Raw genomic sequence first — 21,787 nt, forward strand, 5'->3', positions numbered from 1 at the left:
TCTGTTAGGTAGACAGAGAGATAAATTGCTGGGGCCCCAATCCAGATCTCCTGAATCAGCCTCCAGGGGTAAGACCTGGGGATCTGTATCTTTAACAAGCATTCTGGGCAAGACCGCCTCCTAGCCAGGTTTAGGAACCACTGGACTAGATAACCCAAGATGTACTCCTTGTTCTCAAGCCCTCCTACTATATACACCTCCCCTGGCCCACTCTCAAAGCCTCGTTCCTCCTCACCTAGCACGTCCTGGGGACTTTGGGGGAACTGCTTGCTGAGCACGGTCTCCAGAGCATAGCTCAGGTCCATGCTGTGCCTGGTTATCTCGGCCGGCGTGGCACCTGCCGGAAACATCTGTGTGGGCAGCTCGGAGAACCGGATCTCTGTGCCGGGTCTGGGCTTCATCTCGGGCAGCCGGGCCAGGCCTTCCTGGTAGCTTTTGCACTCAGTGCCGCAGCGGGGTAGATTCTGCTCCACCCGGTCCTTGGTGTACTTCATGGAGAGCACAGGCAGCACATCTGAGAAGGCACAGATCTGCCGACTCTCGGGCTGGAGCTTCTCCACTGTGGCCTCGCTGATGAAGTTGGTTAGTGAGATCCACTTCTTGAGTGTGGCATATGGGTAAGGTCCCAGGAACTGGTCCAGCTCCTGGAGGTTGGCCCTCATGGCCTCCACCACAGCCTCTGGGGCTGGGGACAGGTCTACCTCTTCCTGGACTGCATCCCAGCGCAGGACCTTCAGCCCCCGCTGCTGTAGGCTAAGGAAGAAGCCCATACGGGGGCCCACCTCCCTGGGATTGGCCTTGTCCACAGAGCTGTAGTGGAGGAAGTGGATGCCTGGAGGGATCATCTTCACACCCCGGAACTTGGGCCCCACCTCCCAGGAGTTGTAGTCAATGCCAAACTCTGTCCCCTTGGGCATATTCAGGATGACCACAGTGGCCCCTTCAAAGAAGAGGTGCTTGGCAAGCTCAGGATCCATCTGCATGGCAGCCATGGGACCAGTGGTGAGTGACCAAAAAGAAAACTTTTCTAGTTTTCCAGAACAGCTGAAAAAGAAATATATCAGAGTTAATCAGAACCTGGGGAAGGATGCTTCATTTGCTGAGCATTCTCTATGTGCTAGATATTGAACTAGACCCCTGACATAATTATCTCCCTTAATTTTCACCACAACCCCGCATTGTTTTACAGATGAAGAAAATAAGACTCAAAGAGAAGAGGGGTTTTGTGTTTTGGTTTAATGAGCAAGAACACTCACTTCACAGCTGGAAAGACATCAGTTAAAGAAAAGTGACATGTTCAAGGTCACAGAGGACCCAGTTAGAACCTGGGTACCCTGCCCTCCAGGCCAGTGTTCTTTCCACTGTTCACTCAGGATCTACTCTCAGATCTCCTTCTCACAACAGAGGATGAAGGCAGAGAAAGCTTGGCTGGTCCATTCTAACTATAACTCTGCCTAAACTGTCTTAAACTCTAACTCTGTCTAAAACCTATTGCTGGAGAGTCCCCAGAAGAGTTGATAAGCACCCACTCAGTTTCCTATAAGCCTCAGGGAAGGCCCAGAAATGGACCAAAGGTGGAAAGTGGGTGCTCAGTATCTAAAATTCACAAAAGGTTTGGGCAGTGAAAGAGCTTTTCAACCACAACCACACCCTTCTTCTCTTACTTATAAAAAACCTGAAGTCCAGAGAGTGAAACGACTTCCCAAAGGGTTCACAGTCAGTAGCAGCTCTGGACTGCTCACCCAGAAGGGATCCAGGAAGCACAGCTGGCCTTGGATCCGAAGAGAAAGACCATAGAACATTTATTTTGTCTACCTCTGAACTACCCATGAGGACACACTGATAAAACTTCTGTAAGCAGACACACACTGCCTCTGTATTTATAAGAATGGTTCCAGGGCTTCCCTGGTGGCGCAGTGGTTGAGAATCCGCCTGCTAATGCAGGGGACACGGGTTCGGGCCCTGGTCTGGGAGGATCCCACATGCCGCGGAGCAACTAGGCCCGTGAGCCACAACTACTGAGCCTGCGCGTCTGGAGCTTGTGCTCTGTAACAAGAGAGGCCGCGATAGTGAGAGGCCCGCGCACCGCGATGAAGAGTGGCCCCCGCTCGCCGCACTAGAGAAAGCCCTCACACAGAAACCAAGACCCAACACAGCAAAAAAAATAATAATAATAATAATTAATTAATTAATAAAAGGTGTTGTTATAAAAAAAAGACCTGGCACAGCCAAATAAATAAATTAATTAATTAAAAAAAAAAAGAATGGTTCCAACATGAACTAATTTAAACAGGACAATTATCTAACCCTTTAGTCCCAAGACACCTACCTATTCAATTCAACAAATAACCCTGGAATGCCTGCACTGTGCCAGGATCTTTGCCAGGCACTAACAGAAACATTCACAGAGTAAGACAGTTACTGCCCTCTAGGCACTTCCAATCTAGCCAGACATACAAACAAGGCTCCAAAACTTCACAAACAGAAGGACCAGCTGCCTGTTTAATCCTTTTTACTCATTTTATTTAAACAAACAAAACAAAATAAAACCATGAGGAAAGGAAGAGCAACCCTTTTCCAAAAATGTTAAGGACATATTTTATTGTCTTAACCCAATACCCACCACAAATGACTCTCACTCTAAATCAGCATTATTTTTCCAAACTGCAAGTCACAACCTGTTAATGGGTCAAGAGATCATTTTAGGGAATCTCAGCCAGCATTAATTTTTTAAAATAAAAGGACAGAATTTTTAAAAATCAGAGTACATCATAAATATTAAAGCTAAGTACTGTTTTCGGAAGCTTTGTGTGTTTGAATGGACTCTTGGTCACAACATAAAATGTATTTGTTACTGTAGGTCACAATCAAAAAAGTCTGAAAGCCACTGCTCTGAATAATTTATATTATTTTCCTATTCCTAATCTTGAATTCAGAAGGTACTTAATAAATATTTGCTAGATGAACAGCTATCGCATTTAGAATAACTGCTCATCAATTAGCCATCTTCCCTGGTGGCATCTGTATGCCCCTCCTTGATAATGCCATTCCTTTCCTTCTATTTCCACCAGACTGTAATTCTCCTCACTATACCTTCAGCAGCTGGCACATGGCCTGGCACAAAGAAGATGCCTTGGAAGGCAGAGAGTCACATCCACCCACTTCTCTCTACCACCTCCTTAAGCTAAACTACCATATCCCTCACCCAGAGAGTGATCGCCCCTTCAATCCCTTCTCCATCCAATAGCTGGAGTGCCCTTCTCAAAGCACTAATCTAAGCATGTCACCACCCATACTTAATATCCTCTGAGAGGCTTCTCACGTGGCTCTTGGCAAACTAAATTCCTACCATGACCTACAAGGAAGGCCTGCGTGGTCTGGTCCCCGGCAACTCCTCCAGCTTGTGTCATACCATGCTTTCCCCCACACGCTCTCTGCTGCAGCCAAACTGACCTCTTTCAGACCCTCAAACAGGAGGCTTCCCTGATAGAAAACTCTTCCCTCCCCTCTTTCTCAAATCATTTTTCTGATCTCTGCTCAATATTCATCTCCTCAGTAAAGCTGCTTTGACCGGGTCTAAGTCAGTTCTCCTGTAATTCGCTCTCACGGCGCCTCGTATCTTTCCATGTCACTTATCACAGCTGCAATTTTGCAAATGTTAATAGAGGGCTGTCATCCCCAGGAGACGTGGGTCTTTTGTATCTCTAGCACATATTAGACACTTGGTAAACATTTGTTTAATAAAAGCATGATACCCATTTTGTAGATAAGAAACAAAGCCTCGGTTCGGAGAAAAGACCTTAGCCGAAGTTACAGAGAGTAGCTCAGAACCACGTCAGGCGGAGCCACGGCCTCCGGCCCGCAAGTTCTAAAGTTACGAAAAAAAGCAAGTTACCGCGGGTGCCCCAGGAAGTCCTGGCGACGGTGTATCTGGTGACGGTTTCTCAGGGAGCAAGGCCTGTAGAGACAGGTGGGTCCCACCACCGGCCCACAGACGGGGATGTCCCAGTCCCTGCTAGGTGCCCTAGTGCAGGGCCCTCCGCGATCCCAAGCTGGGAAGAGGGGTGGTCGGACCACACAGACAAAGAAAGCAGAGGAGTTAAAAGAGGACAGGAGGCCGCGCTCACCGACTTGGGTCTTGCCTCAGGCTCAGGCACCGCGGAAGCGCACCGGAAGTTCTCCCTCTCGGGCGCCGGACTGGAGCAACGGGAAAAGGGGCCGGGCGGATCTCTCGGTCGCGGGAGGAACGGTCCGCCTCTGCAGGTTCCGCCCCATCAAATATTGCCTTTTGCTACTTTTAGTTACTGGTTTTAGCTTCTGAACAGTGGATAATAACTTTCATCAAACGATGCATTTTATATCCCGCTCCAGAAACACATCCACCAGCCATGGTTTTTCGGTCTCAATCAGTCATGGTTTCTGAGGCTGGGGTCAAGTTCATGGCTGCCCAGCAGCCACAGACAGAGGCTCAGTCGTGGTTCGGTTCAGTCGATCTCTATCCGAGTGACAGTGTCACAGCTGGCTCGTTATCACCCGGTCCCAGCTTCCAACCATACTCAGCTGTAGAGGAGAGCTTCAGAAACCCAGCCCAGAGAGAACCAGTCTCACAGCAGTAGTCACCACATCGGTCCCTCTAGCTATAACCACCCAGTGTCCTCAGACAGTGCAGGCCTACTACGATATCTCAGTCAGGCTGTAAACGCACCTTGAGGGAGGAAACCTGCCTGTCTTGTTCTCCACTGTTTTCCTGGAACCTAGCACAAAGCCAGGCACAAAGGCCCAGCTCAATACATATATTATGCATTTAATTAATGACAGTAATTCTTTATTAATTAATGGCTTCTATTTTGGAGCCTAGCCCTGTGCTGGGTGGTTGTATCAGTCAGGGTTCAACCAAAGAGGCAGAGCCAACAGGAGGTATATAAGAGCTTTCTTACAAGGAATTGGCTTACATGATTGTGAGGGCTGCCTAGGTAAGTGCAAGATCCATAGGGCAGGCCACTTGGTGTATGATGTCTAATCCTTGCACTAACCCTACTAAGCATGCCAATCTGTCTCAGTCAAAATTCATCTCTTAGTGGGTGACAGACTAGACCGGGCCCTGCAGTCATGGTTGATCACAACGAGCTGCTGCTGGATTAGCCAGAGATGGCCTCCATCAGTCACAGTCATGCGTGTCAATCTGTCTGTCATGTCAGTTCCATTTCCTGCATGAAGAAGCTCAGCTCCCTCCCCACCCCTCCCCATTTCCAGCCTTAGGTGCTGAGCTCCTTGGTCTGTTTTCAGAGCTCCCTATTCTAGCAGGACTCACCATCTTCTGAGACTTCAGGGCACTGAACTATGGGCACAGGAGCCATAGGTGGTAGCTCAGGAATCCCAGCTGGTGGGTTGCATGTCCACCCAGATCAGGTTTCTCAACCTTGGTACTATTGAGATTCCAGGCTAGATAATTCTTTGTTGTAGGGCTGCTGTCCTGTGTGTTGTAGGATGTTTAGCAGCATCCCTGGTCTCTACCCACTGTATGCTAGTAGCACCTCTCAGTTGTGACAACCAAAAATATCTCCAAACATTGCTAAATGTTCCTCAAGGGACAAAGTCACGCACATGCGCGCGCACACACACAAGTTAAGAGTCACTGATCTAAATGAATCAGCCAGGTTATTCCTAAGCAGCTTGGAGGCTGACTCTGTATTTATGGGAGACAGAGACACAGATCCAGGGTGGGTGGGAACCCAATGTTTGCAAACCTTGTCCTATTTCAGGACCCCAGGTGTGACAGATAACTAAAGGAAACCTACAGGGAAAATTCAGGGAAGGATTCACAAAACTCCTGGAAGCAATTGACTCTGACAATGGACAGGAGTCTGGAGAGAGTTGAAGAATTGCTTTTCACTGCATAGCATCTTGTAGCATTTAATGAATTACCTTTAAAAAGAAAAGACAGTATTTAGTGTTTGAAGTTATAGGGAAATGCTCAGGATTTAAGTCTTTAGAAGTATTTAGAATGGGAGACTTCCCTGGCGGTCCAGTGGTTAGAACTCCGGGCTTCCCCCGCAGGGGGCCCAGGCTCGATCCCTGGCTGGGGAACTAAGATCCCGCATGCCTTGCGTCACAGCCTTCCCACCAAAAAAAGTGTTTAGAACAGCATGTACAAGGTGACTTCAACTCTGATAAAATACATATACATGAGAAAAGACTGGAAGAAAATGGACCAGAGAGTTAGCAGTGGTTCTTGCTTGTGAGATTTGGGGTAGTAAAGAAAGGTGGTTTGGGGTGAGTTGTCTGGTAGAATGAAAGCAAAGTGCTGGTACATGAACCTCAGGTAGCCCAAGGGACACATTTAGGTTTCACATGGATTATGGTTTTTAAGTTTTAATATTCTTGCATTTACTTTTATGAAGACCTCCTTCCTTTGCCAAGTGACGCTAGTTTTTCATTTGTGGAAGTAATATAGTTTCCTTTTTAAATAAATTTTTTTTTTTTTTTTTTTACAGAGAGTCAATTGAAAGAAAGATGATGTCAACGTCGGGACGGGTAGCATGTATGGGGTTATGGCAACATTTGCTGTATACATTATCCACTCGGCTCCCATGAAGGAGGATGTGGGAAAAGACCCCAATGGCGGTGCTCTTCTTTCAAGTGTGTCTCCACACACCAAGCCCCTCTGTGTCCTGGGTCCGCATGCCTACTCTTCCTGCTGCCTAGAATGCTCTCACCCAAGTTCTTCACCTTACTCGATCTTTCTCTTCATTCAGCTCAAAAATCATGTCCTCAGGGAGGCCATAACTGGCCATCTTTTTTAAAGTGGTCTCCTTCAGTGACGATCCCCTTCCCTGATGCACTTCCTTCCTGGTGCGGATCACTCTGGAATCATCTCTGAGTGCTCACCTGTTTTGTTATCAGTTTCCTCCACTAGGCTGTGAGCTCCTGGAGGTCAGGGGCTTTGTCTTATTTGTTGTTGTACGTGTAAAGCCAAAGCCAAGACCTGGACCACGTTGGGATCTGCAAATATTTGAATGAAAGTGTTGTAGGTTGCATAAAAGTGTCCCAGTTGGGATCTCTCCACCCAGTTTTAGCCCTTCCCACGATGCCAACTTGTACTGGTAGCCTAGGTCACAGACAGAGAGAGAGATGCCAAGGCAGTTTGTGGTTCAGCATCAAACACATTTATTTCACTTTTATTGAGTATACAAGAACAGAGAGCACACGCATACAGCACGGAGCACTGAGGTGGGGGAGCGCGGGGACAAGAGAGGAGAGAAGGGTGCGAGTAAAAAGGACCAGGACAGCATCGCAGTTGGTTGGGAAGGTGCTTTTGGAAAAAAAAAAAAAGTATATATTTAGAGTGATGTTGTTCATGCAATTTCAGGCCAGTCTTGGAATGTGCTTGCAGGATTCAAAAACTGAAACAGGTCTTGGCACTTCCTATACCCTCAGATGGAAAAGACCCCAAGAAAGCAAAAGAAGGGAAAACAAAGATCTGTAGGCTGGCAGAGTGGCAAAAGGGCACGGAGACCCTCTGCTTTATCCTCTTCGTTTTGCACGTGAGGAAACTGAGGCCCCGAAGCGGGAATGGGACTAGCTCAGTGGCACGTGGTGAGTTAGGGGTTGAGCCAGGATGGCCACCCAGAACTCCTGACTGCCCTCCAGGACTTTTTCCACCATGCTACATGGTCTCCTGGGTGGAGAGGTGGCACAGAAAGGATGCGAAATGTAAAAAGGAAAAGTAGGTTGAAGACAGACAAGACAAACGTCTATATTCCCTATGAAGAGGAGGATGGGGAGGAAACAGTGCCCTAGATTTCAGCTTTGCAGCTCCCCTCCTCCCTGCTGGCACTGCCTGCCTCTCGGCGGAAGGTCAGAACATCTGTGGGATGGAGAGCTCCACAAACCCTGGCTGGCCCACAAGCTAATAAGCCTGGTCACATCTTCCCTGCCCTAAAGCCACACCCTTAGGGTCTGTAGGCAGGCACAGAACCCAGAACAAATATTCTCTCTCTGAGGTATGTCCAGTGCTCTCGGGACACCTGGTTCCTGCAAAGACAGGGATGCCTGAGTCCAATTCCAGGTGGCCCGGAGAGGGCGGAGCCACTCCAGCTCTTGGCCCAGAAACGCTGGGGGCTCTCAGGCTGAGGAGGACAGGAACGAGGTTCTGTGGCTTCTCTCCCAGGACTGTAAAAAGAACCTGGTGCATTCGAAGTGTGCCTTCGCTCTCAGGGGGAGTTGGAGTGGGCCACCAGCCTGCCCCAGAGGGGATGTGGCTGACTGTGTCACCTGGGCCCCAGGTGCAGGGCTCTCTCCGCCCTCTCTCCATCCCATTTTTGCCCACAGAGGCAAACACTGTTCCGGTTTCTTGTCCTGCCTCAGGTCAGCACCAGTTAAGCAGCTGAGCATATGTGTCACCGGGGTAACTAATAAGCAAGCCAAGCCCCTCTCTGGGACGTCCCTAGGCAATGTCTGATAATTGGAGAGAATTGGGAAATGTTCTCAGAGCGGTTAGAGATGTAAGGCTGGCTCAGGGCTCTTCCCAGGTCCCTCTGCTCCCCCCCACGCTTTCTCCTTGAGCCTAATGATAGTGCCTGACACAAGTAAGTACTCAATAAATATTTGTTGAGTGAATTTGCCGCGTGCTTTAGAAGCAGGATGGGGGAAATGAAATGGGACTGAGAAAGTAAAGGGCAGCGTGGAAAAACTCCCTCAGAAGGGGCCTCATTAAGCTCAGGGAAGCATCTTGTGTCAAGGAGGCCTGGGAAGGCCCACGTGTGCCAGAGGGCAATGCCAAGCTTTTGATGGGGGTCTTCTCCAAGGGCTTCTGTGGGCTCAAGGCCATTTTTGGGACTCCGAGGGCACAGGCTCAGAGCGCAGACGCCGACTGAAGGCGAGGTCTCTCAAGCCAGGGTCTTATACGTAGATCCTCCTCGGCTTACTCTGGGGCAGGCGAAGCCGTTGGGAGTGCGGTTTTGACCTATCAGGGCCTGCCCTGTGTTCAGTCTCTACCATGGCTGCTTTGGCCCGGGAAGCAGAGAATGATTCAGACAGAATACAGGAGTGGTAAAGGAAAAGACTGGGCTGGGGATGTTCAGACAGCCAGGTGGAAGCCACCATCTTCCGCGGCAGCTGGGTATGTCACCTCCCTCGGGATGGGAGTCAGCTGTCACAATGCGGTCAGGAAAAGGCAAGACGTGGCAAAACAAAGAGAGATTGAGAAAGGAGGCGAGCCTCCTAGGGAGGCGGGGGCGCTGAGCCGGGAGACCTGTGCGGCAGAATCCTAACTCTGGACCCCACGCCTGAGCACAGACCAGCCCCCCGGTTGCTACTGCCCAGGGGGAGAAGGCATCTTGAACCACACCCGTGTCGCTTCCTTCTTGCCAAAATCCCTGCCTCTCCACCTGGGGACCCCGCCCCTCCCCACCAATCAGTCAATTACAAACACCACACACTGTATTTCTACACTGAACCGTCGGCTCCTACTGTGAGCGACCCACAGCCAGAGTCCGGGTGTCCTTGGCAGGGTCAGTTCGGTGAGATCTAGGAACCTTGGGATACATCAATCACAGTCAGATAATTATAATTTTAAAATGTCAGCTTCATACTTACCAGCACTGTTTATTTTAATATTTGTTTCCTGTTATATGTAATATACATAACTTAAAAGCACATCCATACGAATCTACGAGCTGCACCTTCATAATGAGAACCCATAACACACAATGTCTACTTCACCTCCTGTGGCTTGGTTTCACATTCTTGCTTTGCTTTGCTTTTTCTCGCTTCCAGTGAGAGTCATCTGCAGTGGCCCTCAGCAGGACCAGGACACAGAAGGTGAGGCGGGGGTGGGGTGGGGAAGAGGGAGGAGGGAACCCAGACAGAAAATGACTGACAAGATGTGTGACAGTCGACGGGGAGGGGAGGCGGAAGAAAGGAAGGTGGATTTTGCAGCCCAGTGTCAAGACCCAAAAAATAAGAATCTAGTGTTCCTCCTCCTCCTTTCCGAGCAGGGACTTTTCTCTCTTGGAAAACGTTTGACGGGGCGTGTCTTGCTGCTGCAGCTTCTCTTGCTTGGCTGCAGAAGTGTTTTCCTTTGCATTTGAGTGGGCAACAGACGCAGGAGAAGAAACGGAATGCTCGTCCACTGAATGGAACATGTAGAACCCGGGTCGCATTGTACTTCTACAATCAGCGTGGTCTGGCTTGTCTTGGTTGTTCCGCGGGGCTTCAAAGGGGGTTGGGACAGGCGCGGCGGGGGGGGGGGGGGGGGCGGAGCAAGGGATTATTGTTGTTATGATTTTTTTTTCCTGAACAATCCCACCAATTCTTCAATTTGTCTGCAAAGGAAATGTAGGCGTTCAGATGTTGGCCGTTGCTGTCGGCCGAATGCTCGGCCAGCCCCGGCAGCAGTGCAAGGACGTGATGTTTCCTGTATATATATCTATATCTATATATATCTATATATATATGCTTTTCCTTTCCCAGTCTCTTGTCAGGGACAGTACGTCGCAGCTGGGACGTCGGTGTTGAGTTGGAGAATCCAGAATGAAGGCCCCTTCTTTACGGTTCTCTGGCTTGGGTTGGACCAAAAACGCCAGCATCTCTTCACAGAGGTCAGGATTCCTGAAGCCAGAGGTGTTGCGGGGAGAAGATGCAAAGGAAGGAGGAGAACAAGAAGAGTTAGTAACTTTTGTCACTCATCTTTAAATACATGGCAAGAGGTTGTCTTCCCTGTCTTTACCGTGTGCCATTTATTATGACTAGGGAAGACAGAGTGACTTGTCCAAGGCCACACAGCTTGTAAGAAAGTGGTCGCTGAGAACTGAAGCCACCTCTGTCTGACTCTCTGACTCCAAAGGCCATGTGTGTTTTCTGGGTTGTTTCCAGGCAGGTGGTATCTTTTACTTTGGCTAGAAAATTTGTCCAAGTTTCCTTGAACACTGAAAGCTAAGATTATACTTGTTTCCTTTTGGCTTTCTATCTGCTCTCAGTTCTAAGAAATGTTTAGTCATGATTGCAGATCTTTTTTTTTTGTCTTTCCCTTCTGTTTGCCACTGCCTGCTGTGTCCTGGGGGTTAAACCCCACAGAGGAGTGTTTAAGTAAAGAAACTGGAGTCTGGATTCCAACTCAGGTTTGACTCCAAAACTCAGTGGTTAAGGGGCATGGGCTCTGAAATCAGACAATCCTAGTTTCAAATCCCATTCCACAGTCTACTAGCTCTGTCATCTTGGGCAAGTTTCCTAACCTCTTTAGACCTTAGTTGCTCCCTCTGTAAAATGGGTCCCACCTCACGAAGTTGTAGGGAGGATTCAAGACAAGGCTCAGCATATAGTAAGTGCTGAGTAAATACTGGCTGTTCTTATTACTATTGTTGTTAACTTAACCATATTTGATCTCATTGAGGGCAAGGGCTGTGTTTTACTTATTGTTGTCTTTCCAGGGCCCAACACCATGACTGACACACAGCAACTACCCCAAACCATTTAACAAGTGGCATGTTGTCCCTGCCCTTTGCCACTTACATATGGTCAGGTGCTAACGGAGTTGTAGAAATTTGATCCTTCTCAGCTCATTTGACAAATGGGAAAACCGAAGCCCAGAGGGTTCAATGACTTAGCAAGTTGGTGGCAGAAACAAGACGAGAACCCTAGGCTCCTGCTTTGGAATAGGTCATCCCCACCCCCATTTAATTAAAAATTTGAAAGTAAGAAAGCTCTGGGAAGCTGGCTGGATGCTGCCCTCTTGCTGGCAATGTTTGGGAGACAGGTCTTGCGTGGAGGAGACGGGCCAGTGAACAAAGATGGAGCAGAAGCCACACATCTGGCCTGTGAGTTGCAGGGAGAGAAGAGAAGACTCTAAGATGGGCGTGATTTCACAGTCACAGCAAGAACTTCAAGGAGGAAGAACTTCATAAAGAAATCTACTGGAGCAGGGACAGGTGTTCCTGGAGGATTCAGGGAGGGGAGAGAAGATGACTGGCAAGATGGATGCCCACGTGGAAACAGGGCCTCGTGCACCAGGCTGGTGATAGAAGTTTAGGGTCTGACTTGCTCAGGGCTCTCATCAACCCCTCAACATGACAAAACTATTGGGACAAGGAAGCAGCTTCACATCGCCGAGCACCTTCTGCATGTGAGATACCACCTGGTACACCATTGCTATGGACTGAATGTTTATGTCCCCCTGAAATTCACATGTTGAAGCCCTAACCCTCAAGGTGATGGTATATGGAAGCGGGGCCTTTAGAAGGCACTCATAAATAGGATGAGTGCCCTTATAAAAAGAGACGTGAGACAGATAACTTCTCTCTCTGCTCTCCACCACGTGAGGATGGCTGTCTGCAAACCAGAAGAGGGTCTCACCAGGAACCAGACTGGCCAGCACCTTGACCTTGGACTTCCCAGCCCCCATAACTGTGAGATATTAAGTGTGTGTTGTTTAAGCCACCCAGTCTACGGTGTTCTGTTATAGCAGCCTGAGAGGACTCTGACACTCATAGATGTTGTTTAATTATTACAGCAGCTCCAGTTTATAGATTAATTCCATTTTGTAGGTTAGAAAACTGAGGCCCAGGCAGGTTCCTCTGGGCACACTTTCTGAGTCCAAAGCTGGGTGTGTTCTTGCTACTCCATTCTGCTACTTTCTGAGGATTTTTTCCTACAGTGCCGGCTTCACCTTAAGTTTCCTCATCGATTAATAAAGTACCTGCCCAAAACTCAGTGTACACATGATTCTGGGTTTGTGGGATATCTTCTAAAGCCCACAGACACTTCAGAAGGACGGGGGACATCTAAACAATACTGTATGATCATGTATTTTTCTGCTTATTACAGCAGAGTCCAAACGGGCAGCATTTTGTTAGCTTACTTTGTGTTAATAGTAATCATAGTCATAATTAACTCTTATCGAGCACTTACTATGTGCCAGGCACGGTGCTTACTACTGTAGATGTATGATCTCAGTAACCCTATGAGACAGATACTGTGAACAGTCAGCGTGGTCAGGAGATTAAGGCCATAAGGCAGCTTTGGAGTCTAACAGATGAGGTTTGACTCTCTAACCAATTCTTTGTGTTCCCAGCTCCAAATCTGTGAGCAAATCGCCTAACATCTCAGAGCTTCAGTTCCCTTCTTTGTAAAATGAATGAGCAGGTGACAGTACTGTGCCTAGTGCACAGCCAGGTGCCTGGAAGAGTGTAAGGACTCCATAAGTTACCGCAATTGTTACTATGTCATTGTCATCTGGCTGATGAGGCAACACAGGCCGAGAAGGTTAAATAGCTTGCTCAAAGTTGCGCAGCTAATAACGCTCAGGACTGAGATTCGAGTCAGGACTACCATCCCGGGTGCCAAGATGCATCCATCCATCAAACCAACATTTTTCAAGTACTTTAAAAAAGAGTTTTCTACACACCATTGTAAAGCAATTATACCCCAATAAAGATGTTAAAAAAAAAAAAGAGTTTTCTAATTCAGAGAAGATCTTTCCCCCAGAATCAGTGAGTCTGACTATATTAAAAGTCAGAGGTGGTTCCTACTTGGCGATAACTAATGGGAAAGCAGGTGGGCAGAAAAGGCAAGGGAGAAACTTCTGTTTCTCCAGGACAACATAGCAAGGTGACCCTTACAGAAGGATCCAAAAGAGAGAGAGAGGGTGTGTAGTGATGCGTGGGACAATGGCAGCAAACAAAGGACTAAAAGAGGGGCGAGGAGGAAGGACCGCAAAGGGAGCAGTGAGGTGGGCAGATGTGAAAGACTGCATGGGGTGGGCAGGACGTGGAGGCTGGGACGAGAGCTCCAAATGGCCAGGGAATGCGGGAGGGCAGGAGCCTGGGGGGCTGGCTGGGATGCCCCAGGAAAGACGAGGAGGAGTGAGACGGAGAATGGAGAAGATACGAGAAGCTAGGAAAGCAAACACACAGCCAGAGGACTGTACATAACTGGAAGGGGGCTTGTCCATCTCTTCCTTTTGCAAATGAGGAAACTGAGACCCCAATGGCCACACAGCCAAGTCAGCAGGATGGCTGGGAGTGGAGTCAGGTCCTGATTCCCAGCACAGAGTTCTTTGCATCAGTGGCTCCTACACCTGGCTGCGCATGGACTTCCTAAGGACCAACGTATAAATAAAGATTCCCAGGTCCTGGCCCAGCACTTCTAAGTCAGACTTTATGGCAATAGTTTTCTAGTATTTGTGTTCCCCAGCTGATACTGCCAGCCCAGCACCAGCTTGGCAAGTGACCTACACTCTACCACTCTGAGATCTAGGGGACAAAAAGCAACAGTAACTGGGCAACTGACAGGACAGGAGTGACAATTTACTTTAAAGTCTGAGGAAGGCTGGGAGGCAGGCTCTGCCCGTGATCAGTTTTTACATCTTCTAGACCAGCACTGACCAACAGAAATGAAGCCACAGACGGAATTTAAAATTTTTTAGATAACAGATTTTCTAGACAGTATTTTCTAAATTTTCTAGTATTTCTGGTTTTCTAAAATTTTCCAGCTATATAGAAAATTTTAATTTCTAAATTAAAATTCATATGTTTTAATTTACATGAAAAAGAGTAAAAAGAAACAGGTGAGATTAATTTTAATAATGTATTTTACTTAACCCAATATATCCAAACATTATCATTTAACATGTAATCAATATAAAAATTACTGAGCTATTTTATACTCCTTTTTCGGGCACCTATTCTACCCTCAAGGTGCATCTCATTTCAGATTAGCCAGTTTCATGTGCTCAACAGCCGTGTGCAGCTAGCGGCCCCTACACTGCACAGCACAGAAAATCATTTCCGTCACTGCAGGAAGTTCAGTGCTTTTCCTTCTGACACGAAGGGGGTGGTAATCAAAGGATGAGAAAGAAACATTCTGTATCTTTCTAGAAAACACTGGGTTTCTTCATCAGGGAAGAGGACAAAAGGGAGACCTGCTGTTTGTGGGGGACTTTGAAATGCATTTATTTTTCATTGAGGTATACGGTGTGAAGTAAGTAAATATACAAATCTAAGTGTGGCGCTTGGTCCACTTTTACTTACATACACACCCATGCAACACCCCCCAGTTCAAGACGCTGATATTTCCAGCACCCTAGAAGTTCCCTTTGCGGCTCTTCCCTGTCAATGCCACATCCCAGAAGGAACCGAGATTCAGACTTTGATCATCGCTGATTAGTTTGGCCTGGTTTTGAACTTCCTATGAATAGACTCACATTGTATGTACTTTTTGTGTTTGACTTATTTCATTCAATTCAATGTCTGTGAGATTTTGTTATTATCGGTCTGACCAAATTCAGACGGGCCAGAACCCTTCCCCCAATTTCATCTGCTAAAAGACCTCTCTGCTCCGGCACCATCTCATTCCTCTTATTCACGAAGGCACTGATAGCCCTTCAGTGGAAAGAGTAAGGATTGGGGTCCCTAAGATTCTCGCCCCTGGTGGCCTGAGAAGGGTTTCCAATCTAGCAAGACAGATGGGATCGAGGGCTCTGGCCATCATATTCCTCCTTGGCATCAACTATACGTCAATTTAAAAAATTAAAAAATAAAATAAAATTGGCACAACATTGTAAATCAACTATACTTCAATTAAAAAAAAAAAAAAATTCCTCCCTGGCAACATCCAGTGACCGGTGATGGAGACAGAGAGTCAGGGACAGGAATGTGGCCCTGGGCCTGGCAGGACTGTTTCCGACTTCCAGCCTACAGGCAGTGGTCAGTGAGGGTACACTTGTCTCTGTCTGTCCCACCTCAGTACCCACTGTCAATCCTCTCTCCCCTGTTCGGAGCACTTCTGGATTTACTTTTCTGGGTCTGGAGCCTGAAACCCCAAAGAAACCAAGGAACCAGCCTTCCTTCCCCTCTGCACTCTGATTCGTCATATCTGAGGGAGCTACCTCTCCACTTGGAGCCCCAAACCAGGAAGCTTGGGGAGGTCAGAGCTGTGCTGGGGACCAAGCCTCTTGGTGGGTCCTCAGATGGAAATGCCCCTCGGAGGACCTTGTTCTCTCCTCCATCTCGTGGCTGCTGAGCCCCATGAGCCTCACCTGTGGCTTCTTGTCCCTCTCCTCTGGGGATGGGTCTGTTTCTCTGTATACGACAGCTTTGGTTACCAGCATGTCAGGATGCTGCAGTTTGGCCTCCTTGATGGCCAAAGCCAGGGCCTGGAGGAAAAGAACCGCAAAGTGAGGAGTCAGAGCATATGGAATACGGGAGAGGCCACGGAGACCAACAGGCCCCTCCAGCACACAGCTGAGGACCAGGAGTTAAGGGGAGAGGCCAGAGCTCAGGTCTTCTGGCTCCTTCTGACTCCCAGTCAGTGCCCCTTCCTTGAGGGCTTCTCCTCTGGACAGGGTCAGTAGGAAGTGGACATCTCTGCTCACAGATGCAGCCGTCCATGGGTAAACCAATATGGGGGCGCCTGGGGCCTGGGCAGTGCCACTGGGAACCATGCTCTGCATCCCCATACCTGGTCTTGATCGACATCTTCGTCCCCGGTGATGATGATCCGCTTCTCGATCCTCGTCTCAGAAAATCCTCCTTTCACAGTCTGCAGAGGGAGAGGGAGGTGAGGTCAGCCTTGGGTCCTGCTGGGGCAGCAGCCTCGACAGGGGACCGGTCCAAAGCATCCCTCAAGGGCAAGGCTGGAACCAGCAGTCGCCTTCTCTCCTGGCTCCCTCGGTTTTCTCCTTTTTCTGGTTTTGGGACTTCAGACTGCACATCTTGTCTGGCTGCCACCACTCCCCCAACTACCAAGCTGCCCCCTCTAGCTCTTCCAAGCCCGGTTCAAATGCTGTCACCCTGACCCTGGTGAGCGATCCTTCCTCCATCCTGCCTCAGTACTCCCTGAGCGGCACGTTCGTATCTCTCACGGTCCTGGGCCTCTCTGCGTTGTACTGACGTTGTGTGTGTGACCTGGCCCTGCTCACTGGGCTGGGGCTCATGAGGGCAGGGGCTGTGTTTTGTTCATCTCTGGATCCCCTCCTCCCCCACTCCCCTGTCCAACCTGACCAGGGCAGGTGCTAAATGCGGATTTGTCGAATGAACACATGAATGAAATGTGAATGGTGACAAGGTTCTACTTTAAATGACTTCAAACAATACTAGAAAACTGCATTGATGACGCTTATACATATGCTTAAAACCGCCACTGTTTTCCGAAGGGTGGGGTTCAGGTGCAAGTTTAGAAGTAGAAGATAGGGCAAGACCTACTTGCTTGGCATATTAAAGGCGGGTGGTGGCTAAGGGAAACCCCAGCTGGGGTCAGGAGTGGACAGAAAGAAGAGGGGGGCTCCCAGGTGGCAGCGCTAGGAGGGACTTTGGGAAGAAGAGTTATCTGAGCTGTATGCAGTGGGGTGTGTGATGGAACACCTTCCCATAAAGCTTTCAGTGAAGTCATCATTGCTCACTGATGCTTTCGGTAGGAGTGGGTGCTTTCCGGGGACCGTGCCGCATGGGAGTGGGCAGGGCTGGGACAGTCTGTGCTCCTCAAGGGCCAGCGCTGCCTACCAGACTCCTCCTTTGATGCTTGGGCAAAACCTCCAACTCATCCTGGCTCTCTGGCCTCTCTCCTCCAGGCCTCCATCCCTGCCTGGGCCCTGGCCACTCAGGCATGGACATGCTGGCCAGCCTGTCCTCAGCCCTCTGTCCTCACGGGCTAAGTCATGGCTGTCTCACCAGGAATGTCTCCCTTCTTTGGCCCCGCCTCTTCCTCCCCGCACCCTGCACCAGACCCTCCATCCCTAGTCTCTCTATGGAGAGACTCTCTCTCTCTTCTTTCTCCCATCCGCCTGCACATCCTGGTGGACCTAATCTCCTCTCCTTAAACCCCTTTTCACTGGGTCACTCCCCATCTTGAAAACTTTGATGGCTTTCCAATGGCTCTCAGACTCAGACCCTCTGTTATCACATTTGTCCTGGGATTTGTCTTTTGCCTCTATTCTGCTTCCCCTACCTCCAGTCCAACCTAATTTCCCAGTTACGTCCCCTAGGTGCTGCTTCTTCCTGACAGAGACCACTTCTCCTGTTTCCCCATGTGCACTGCTTGCAGCCCCTCCAGCAGCCCTCAGCCCAGAGGCCAGCGTGAGGTTGATGCTCACTAACATTTGCTCAGTGAATGAATAAGCAAACACACGGTTTCTGTTCCCATCTTCCCTGTGGCTTAGAACGTCTGCATCCTCCCTCACGAGTCCGCCCTGGCTTTCCAAGACCCTATACAAACCCCATTTTTTCCAGAAGACCCTTCCTCATTCTTTGAGCCTTCCTTCAATCACCCCCCTCTAAATCCCTCTAGCACTCAGGATCTATAAGGCGCAAACGCCACGGTCCACAATTTCTTCCAAGGAGATGGTCTCATCCCCCCAGCCTGGCTGTCAACACTGAAGGGCAGGTCGGCACCTAGGACAACCCTTATCACAGAACAAAGCTCCCAGAAACTGGGAACACCGCAGGTCTTCTCTGCCCACGTTACAAGGCAGAGCCATGGCAATGGCCTTCCCGAGCCCCACAGCCAGGCTGGGGGCACACGACATCCTGCTGCTACTCACTTTGGTAACATGGGTGGTGGTGGAAGTGGAGAGGGTTTCCGCGGTGGCGCCGTAGGTGCTGGTGAGGACATCTTTCCCGATGATCTGCAGAATATAACCACCCCCCACCCAGGGCTCAGGTGAGGACACTGGACTCTGCAGGACGGGGGCGGGGGTGGGGTAAACCAAGGGAGGAGTCGGGGTGTGGGGGGTCCCATGAAGGTGAAGTTTGGAAGCCAAGATGCTTTGAGCCACTGAGTCTAAGAACTCAGGAATACTGGAATCTTCAGAATGCTAGACCCATGATATCCTCAAACCTTGGAATCTAAGATTCCTAGGACCTGAGATTCCTGAGGTCCAGAATCCTAACAAGACCCTAGAATTTAAGAATCCTGGCATCTTACAAGAATGAACAGAGGGATCCAAGGTGGACACAGAGCCCCCCCAATCCCCCACCCTGTCAGGGCTGGGAACGTGCTCTCTCTGGGACTAAATGACGAAAACAACAGATCTGGAGAACACAGGAGCTGCAAGAGACCTCACGGTGACAGATGTGGGCGACTGAGGCAGCCACCAACAGAGCTGGGTCCAGAGACCAAGCTTCTGGAGCCCTCGTCCATTGCTCCTGCTGGTCAGTGAGGAGAGCAGATGCAAAGCAGCTGGTACATCACAGGCACCACCAGCGGATGAGACTCTGGTGGGGCCCAGGGAGCCCTGTGGGCATCTGAATGTGGTGCCGTTTCCTGGTGCTGCACTTAAAGGGGCAGCCTCCCACGCTCTACGCCGTACTTGCTGCAGGCCACCTGTGGACCCGCGTCCACATTCTCTGCCTGGAGTCCCCTAGCCTGGGTTGGCCCTGCCCACTTACCGGAGAAAGAGAACGGATTTCCGTGGCCACCGTCTGTGGGCCTGGGATCATGGCAGCTGCCCCCTTCCCGGACTTGAGACTGTTCTCCTGGGGAAACAATAGTGCTCAGAGGGCCAGGTCTCAGGTGGGCGGGCCCTCAGGATGGCTGGCGCACGTGGCCATGCAGCTCTCACGGCCACAAGGTTGAATAGTGCTTCTTCTCTCAGAAGCAGAGAGCTGAAGGCATCGTTCAGTCCAGTCTGCTCTTGTTCATCCCTCGCTCGCTCGCTCACACACGTGCTTACACACTTACCCACTCATTTAACAAACATTTACTGAGTGCCTGGCGTTAGGGACACTGTGGTGAACAAGAGGCGGTATTGCCCCCTGGAAGCACTAACAAAGGAGTCGAGACATCCAGGTTCTGGTCCTGGCCCTGCCACGTTCCAGCCACGTGACCCGGATGGAGCCACTTCCGCTCTCTGGGCCTCATGGATTCACCTACATAAAGGGACCCCTGCAGTGTGTGTTCATCAGTGGTAACAAATGTCCCATCCTGGTAGGAGTGTTGATAACGGGTTGGTGGTGGGGGCTGTATGTGTGCCAGGGCAGGGGGTCTACAAGAAATCTCTGTACCTTCCTCTCAATTTTGCTGCGAACTGAAAACTGCTCTCAAAAAATAAAGTCTTAAGAAATTTTTTAAAAAGGGGACCCCTGTCCCACTCTCACAGAGACATTATGAAGATAACAGAGGAGAAAGGGCTTTGCAGATGGAAATCTGTCAGGTTAATATAGGAGTACAGGCTGGCTACTAAGAACATACTAACTACTGTTTTCTGAGTACTCGCTATGTGCTAAGTATTGTGTTAAGGCTGCATGATCTCATTTAAGCCTCTGAACAACCATAGGAAATTGTTTTAATATTCCTGTTTTATAGTTGAGAAACTGGAAGGTCAGGGCATGTGAAGTGGCTTGTTCAAGCCCCCCGAAAGTGAGTGATCGAGTCTGGATTTAGACCCAAGTTGGTCAGACTCCAAATTCAATGCACTCCTTCTGCCATGCCATTCTGCCCTTGGAACACTTGCCCTTGAGCCAGCTCTCCTGGTCCTACCTTGGAGTCTAACTGCTAGATACTCCTGGAATTGGCCCTAGACTTACTGGTCCACATCTGGAAGGGGCCCAGCTGCTGGCCTCTACCTCCTACTTCCTGCCCCATCTTAGGGATCAGCCTTGTCTGTCCTGGGGCCCAGAAGCTGTGTCCATTCTGCAGCTCCCCAGTGGGCTGCAGGGTAGTAGATCTGGACCTCTGCCTGCCAGGCGACAGGTGAGGACAGAAGCCCTCTGTCTTCGCCCCACCTTTCCCCGAGGCCTGCCTCCAGCTGAGGCTGTCGGTGGCCTGGTTACCTGGCATTCCATGCACAAGGCACTTACTTTCTCAGAGGCAGTCCCAGAATGTGGCCCAGCAGCAGGTCTTAAAAGGGCAGCCTTCTGGGCTCAATGCTTCCTTTCTCCCAGGGTAGGAAACAGCCACTAGCCCCTTTGAATCCTATTGTCCCTCCAGGCCCTTCTCCCCTCAAGCTTCTTCTTCTCCCATTGACCCCTCTTTCCCGGAAAAGCCTCACCTCCACCTTCACACTGATGGGGACACAGGTCATTCCAAGGCACCACAAGGTGCCAGCTGCTCCGCCTGCCTCTCCTGTATCTTCAGCCAGTTCCCTCTCCCGCCTCTAGGAGGCGCAGCCCATCTCCGTGGCTAAGGTGACACCGCCATCTCCGCCCCTGGCCCTTCCTCCGGCGGACTCCGGGCTCTCCTCTTCGCCGCCTCTGTCTGGGACGCCTCAGCCACTCAAGGCTTCCACTGCCTCATCGAGGCCACTGTCCCTTCTCGCTTTATCTGTAGCTCGGATCTTGCTTGAACCCTAGACTTGCCTAGACACTTTCCCTGGAAACGTCCCACAGGCGCCTCAGACTCATCAGACCCCAAATGGAATTCGCTGCCTCCCACCCCCAACACACACCTGCCGCTAAAGAGCAACCCCCCTCTGTGCTCCTTGTTCCTATTAGTGCTTCTCGGACTTGAGGGGTGTCACCTGGAGGGCTTGTGAAAACAGAGACTCCCCCCCTCCCGGGCCCCGCCCCGGAGCTTTTGAGTCAATAGGTCTGGGGCGGGGCCTGGGAATTTCCTCTCTAACAGGTTCCCAGGGCCAAGCTCGCTCTCGGAGACCAGCGGGGCTGGTGCGCGGCGTCGCGGCCCGTCTTTCCTCCTATCACCTGAACGTTCTACCAGTGACCCAATCCGGTACTTTCCTCCCTCCAGGCACCCTCAACCCTGACCTCCTGGTCAGCCTCCAACTCCTCGCACCCTGGCCCTGCCCCCACCCCTAAACTAGTTCCCTGCCTGCTCTTCCGGTCTCTCCCAGTAGAATGTG

The 21,787-nt window shown here is 50.0% G+C and overlaps 2 protein-coding genes across 25 annotated transcripts in view; both read right to left on the reverse strand.

The window, feature by feature from the left end:
• AAR2 (AAR2 splicing factor) overlaps positions 1-4,220 on the reverse strand; it is a 67,004-nt gene extending 62,784 nt beyond the window's left edge. For 3 of the 5 annotated variants that reach the window (XR_009535421.1, XM_060123564.1, XM_060123563.1), the window contains exons 1-2: positions 3,896-4,121; positions 236-1,044 (exon numbers count right to left, since the gene is read on the reverse strand). Coding sequence is in view for 4 of the 5 variants with exons in the window: in XM_060123564.1 (XP_059979547.1) it covers positions 236-992 (757 nt within the window). In the remaining variant the exon portion in view is untranslated. The other 2 variants (XM_060123562.1, XM_060123561.1) reach the window with 2 other exon arrangements.
• A 2,923-nt stretch (positions 4,221-7,143) lies between these two features.
• EPB41L1 (erythrocyte membrane protein band 4.1 like 1) overlaps positions 7,144-21,787 on the reverse strand; it is a 127,019-nt gene continuing 112,375 nt past the window's right edge. For all 20 annotated transcript variants that reach the window (XM_060124832.1, XM_060124850.1, XM_060124849.1 and 17 more), the window contains 5 exons: positions 19,380-19,466; positions 18,533-18,616; positions 16,456-16,536; positions 16,034-16,150; positions 7,144-10,611 (listed from right to left, as the gene is read on the reverse strand). In XM_060124832.1, the coding sequence (XP_059980815.1) occupies positions 10,603-10,611; positions 16,034-16,150; positions 16,456-16,536; positions 18,533-18,616; positions 19,380-19,466 (378 nt within the window). In that variant the 3' untranslated portion in view covers positions 7,144-10,602. The remainder of the gene's footprint in view (positions 10,612-16,033; positions 16,151-16,455; positions 16,537-18,532; positions 18,617-19,379; positions 19,467-21,787) is intronic.

Source organism: Lagenorhynchus albirostris, chromosome 15, assembly GCF_949774975.1.
Source record: "Lagenorhynchus albirostris chromosome 15, mLagAlb1.1, whole genome shotgun sequence".
NCBI classification, from domain to species: Eukaryota; Metazoa; Chordata; class Mammalia; order Artiodactyla; family Delphinidae; genus Lagenorhynchus; species Lagenorhynchus albirostris.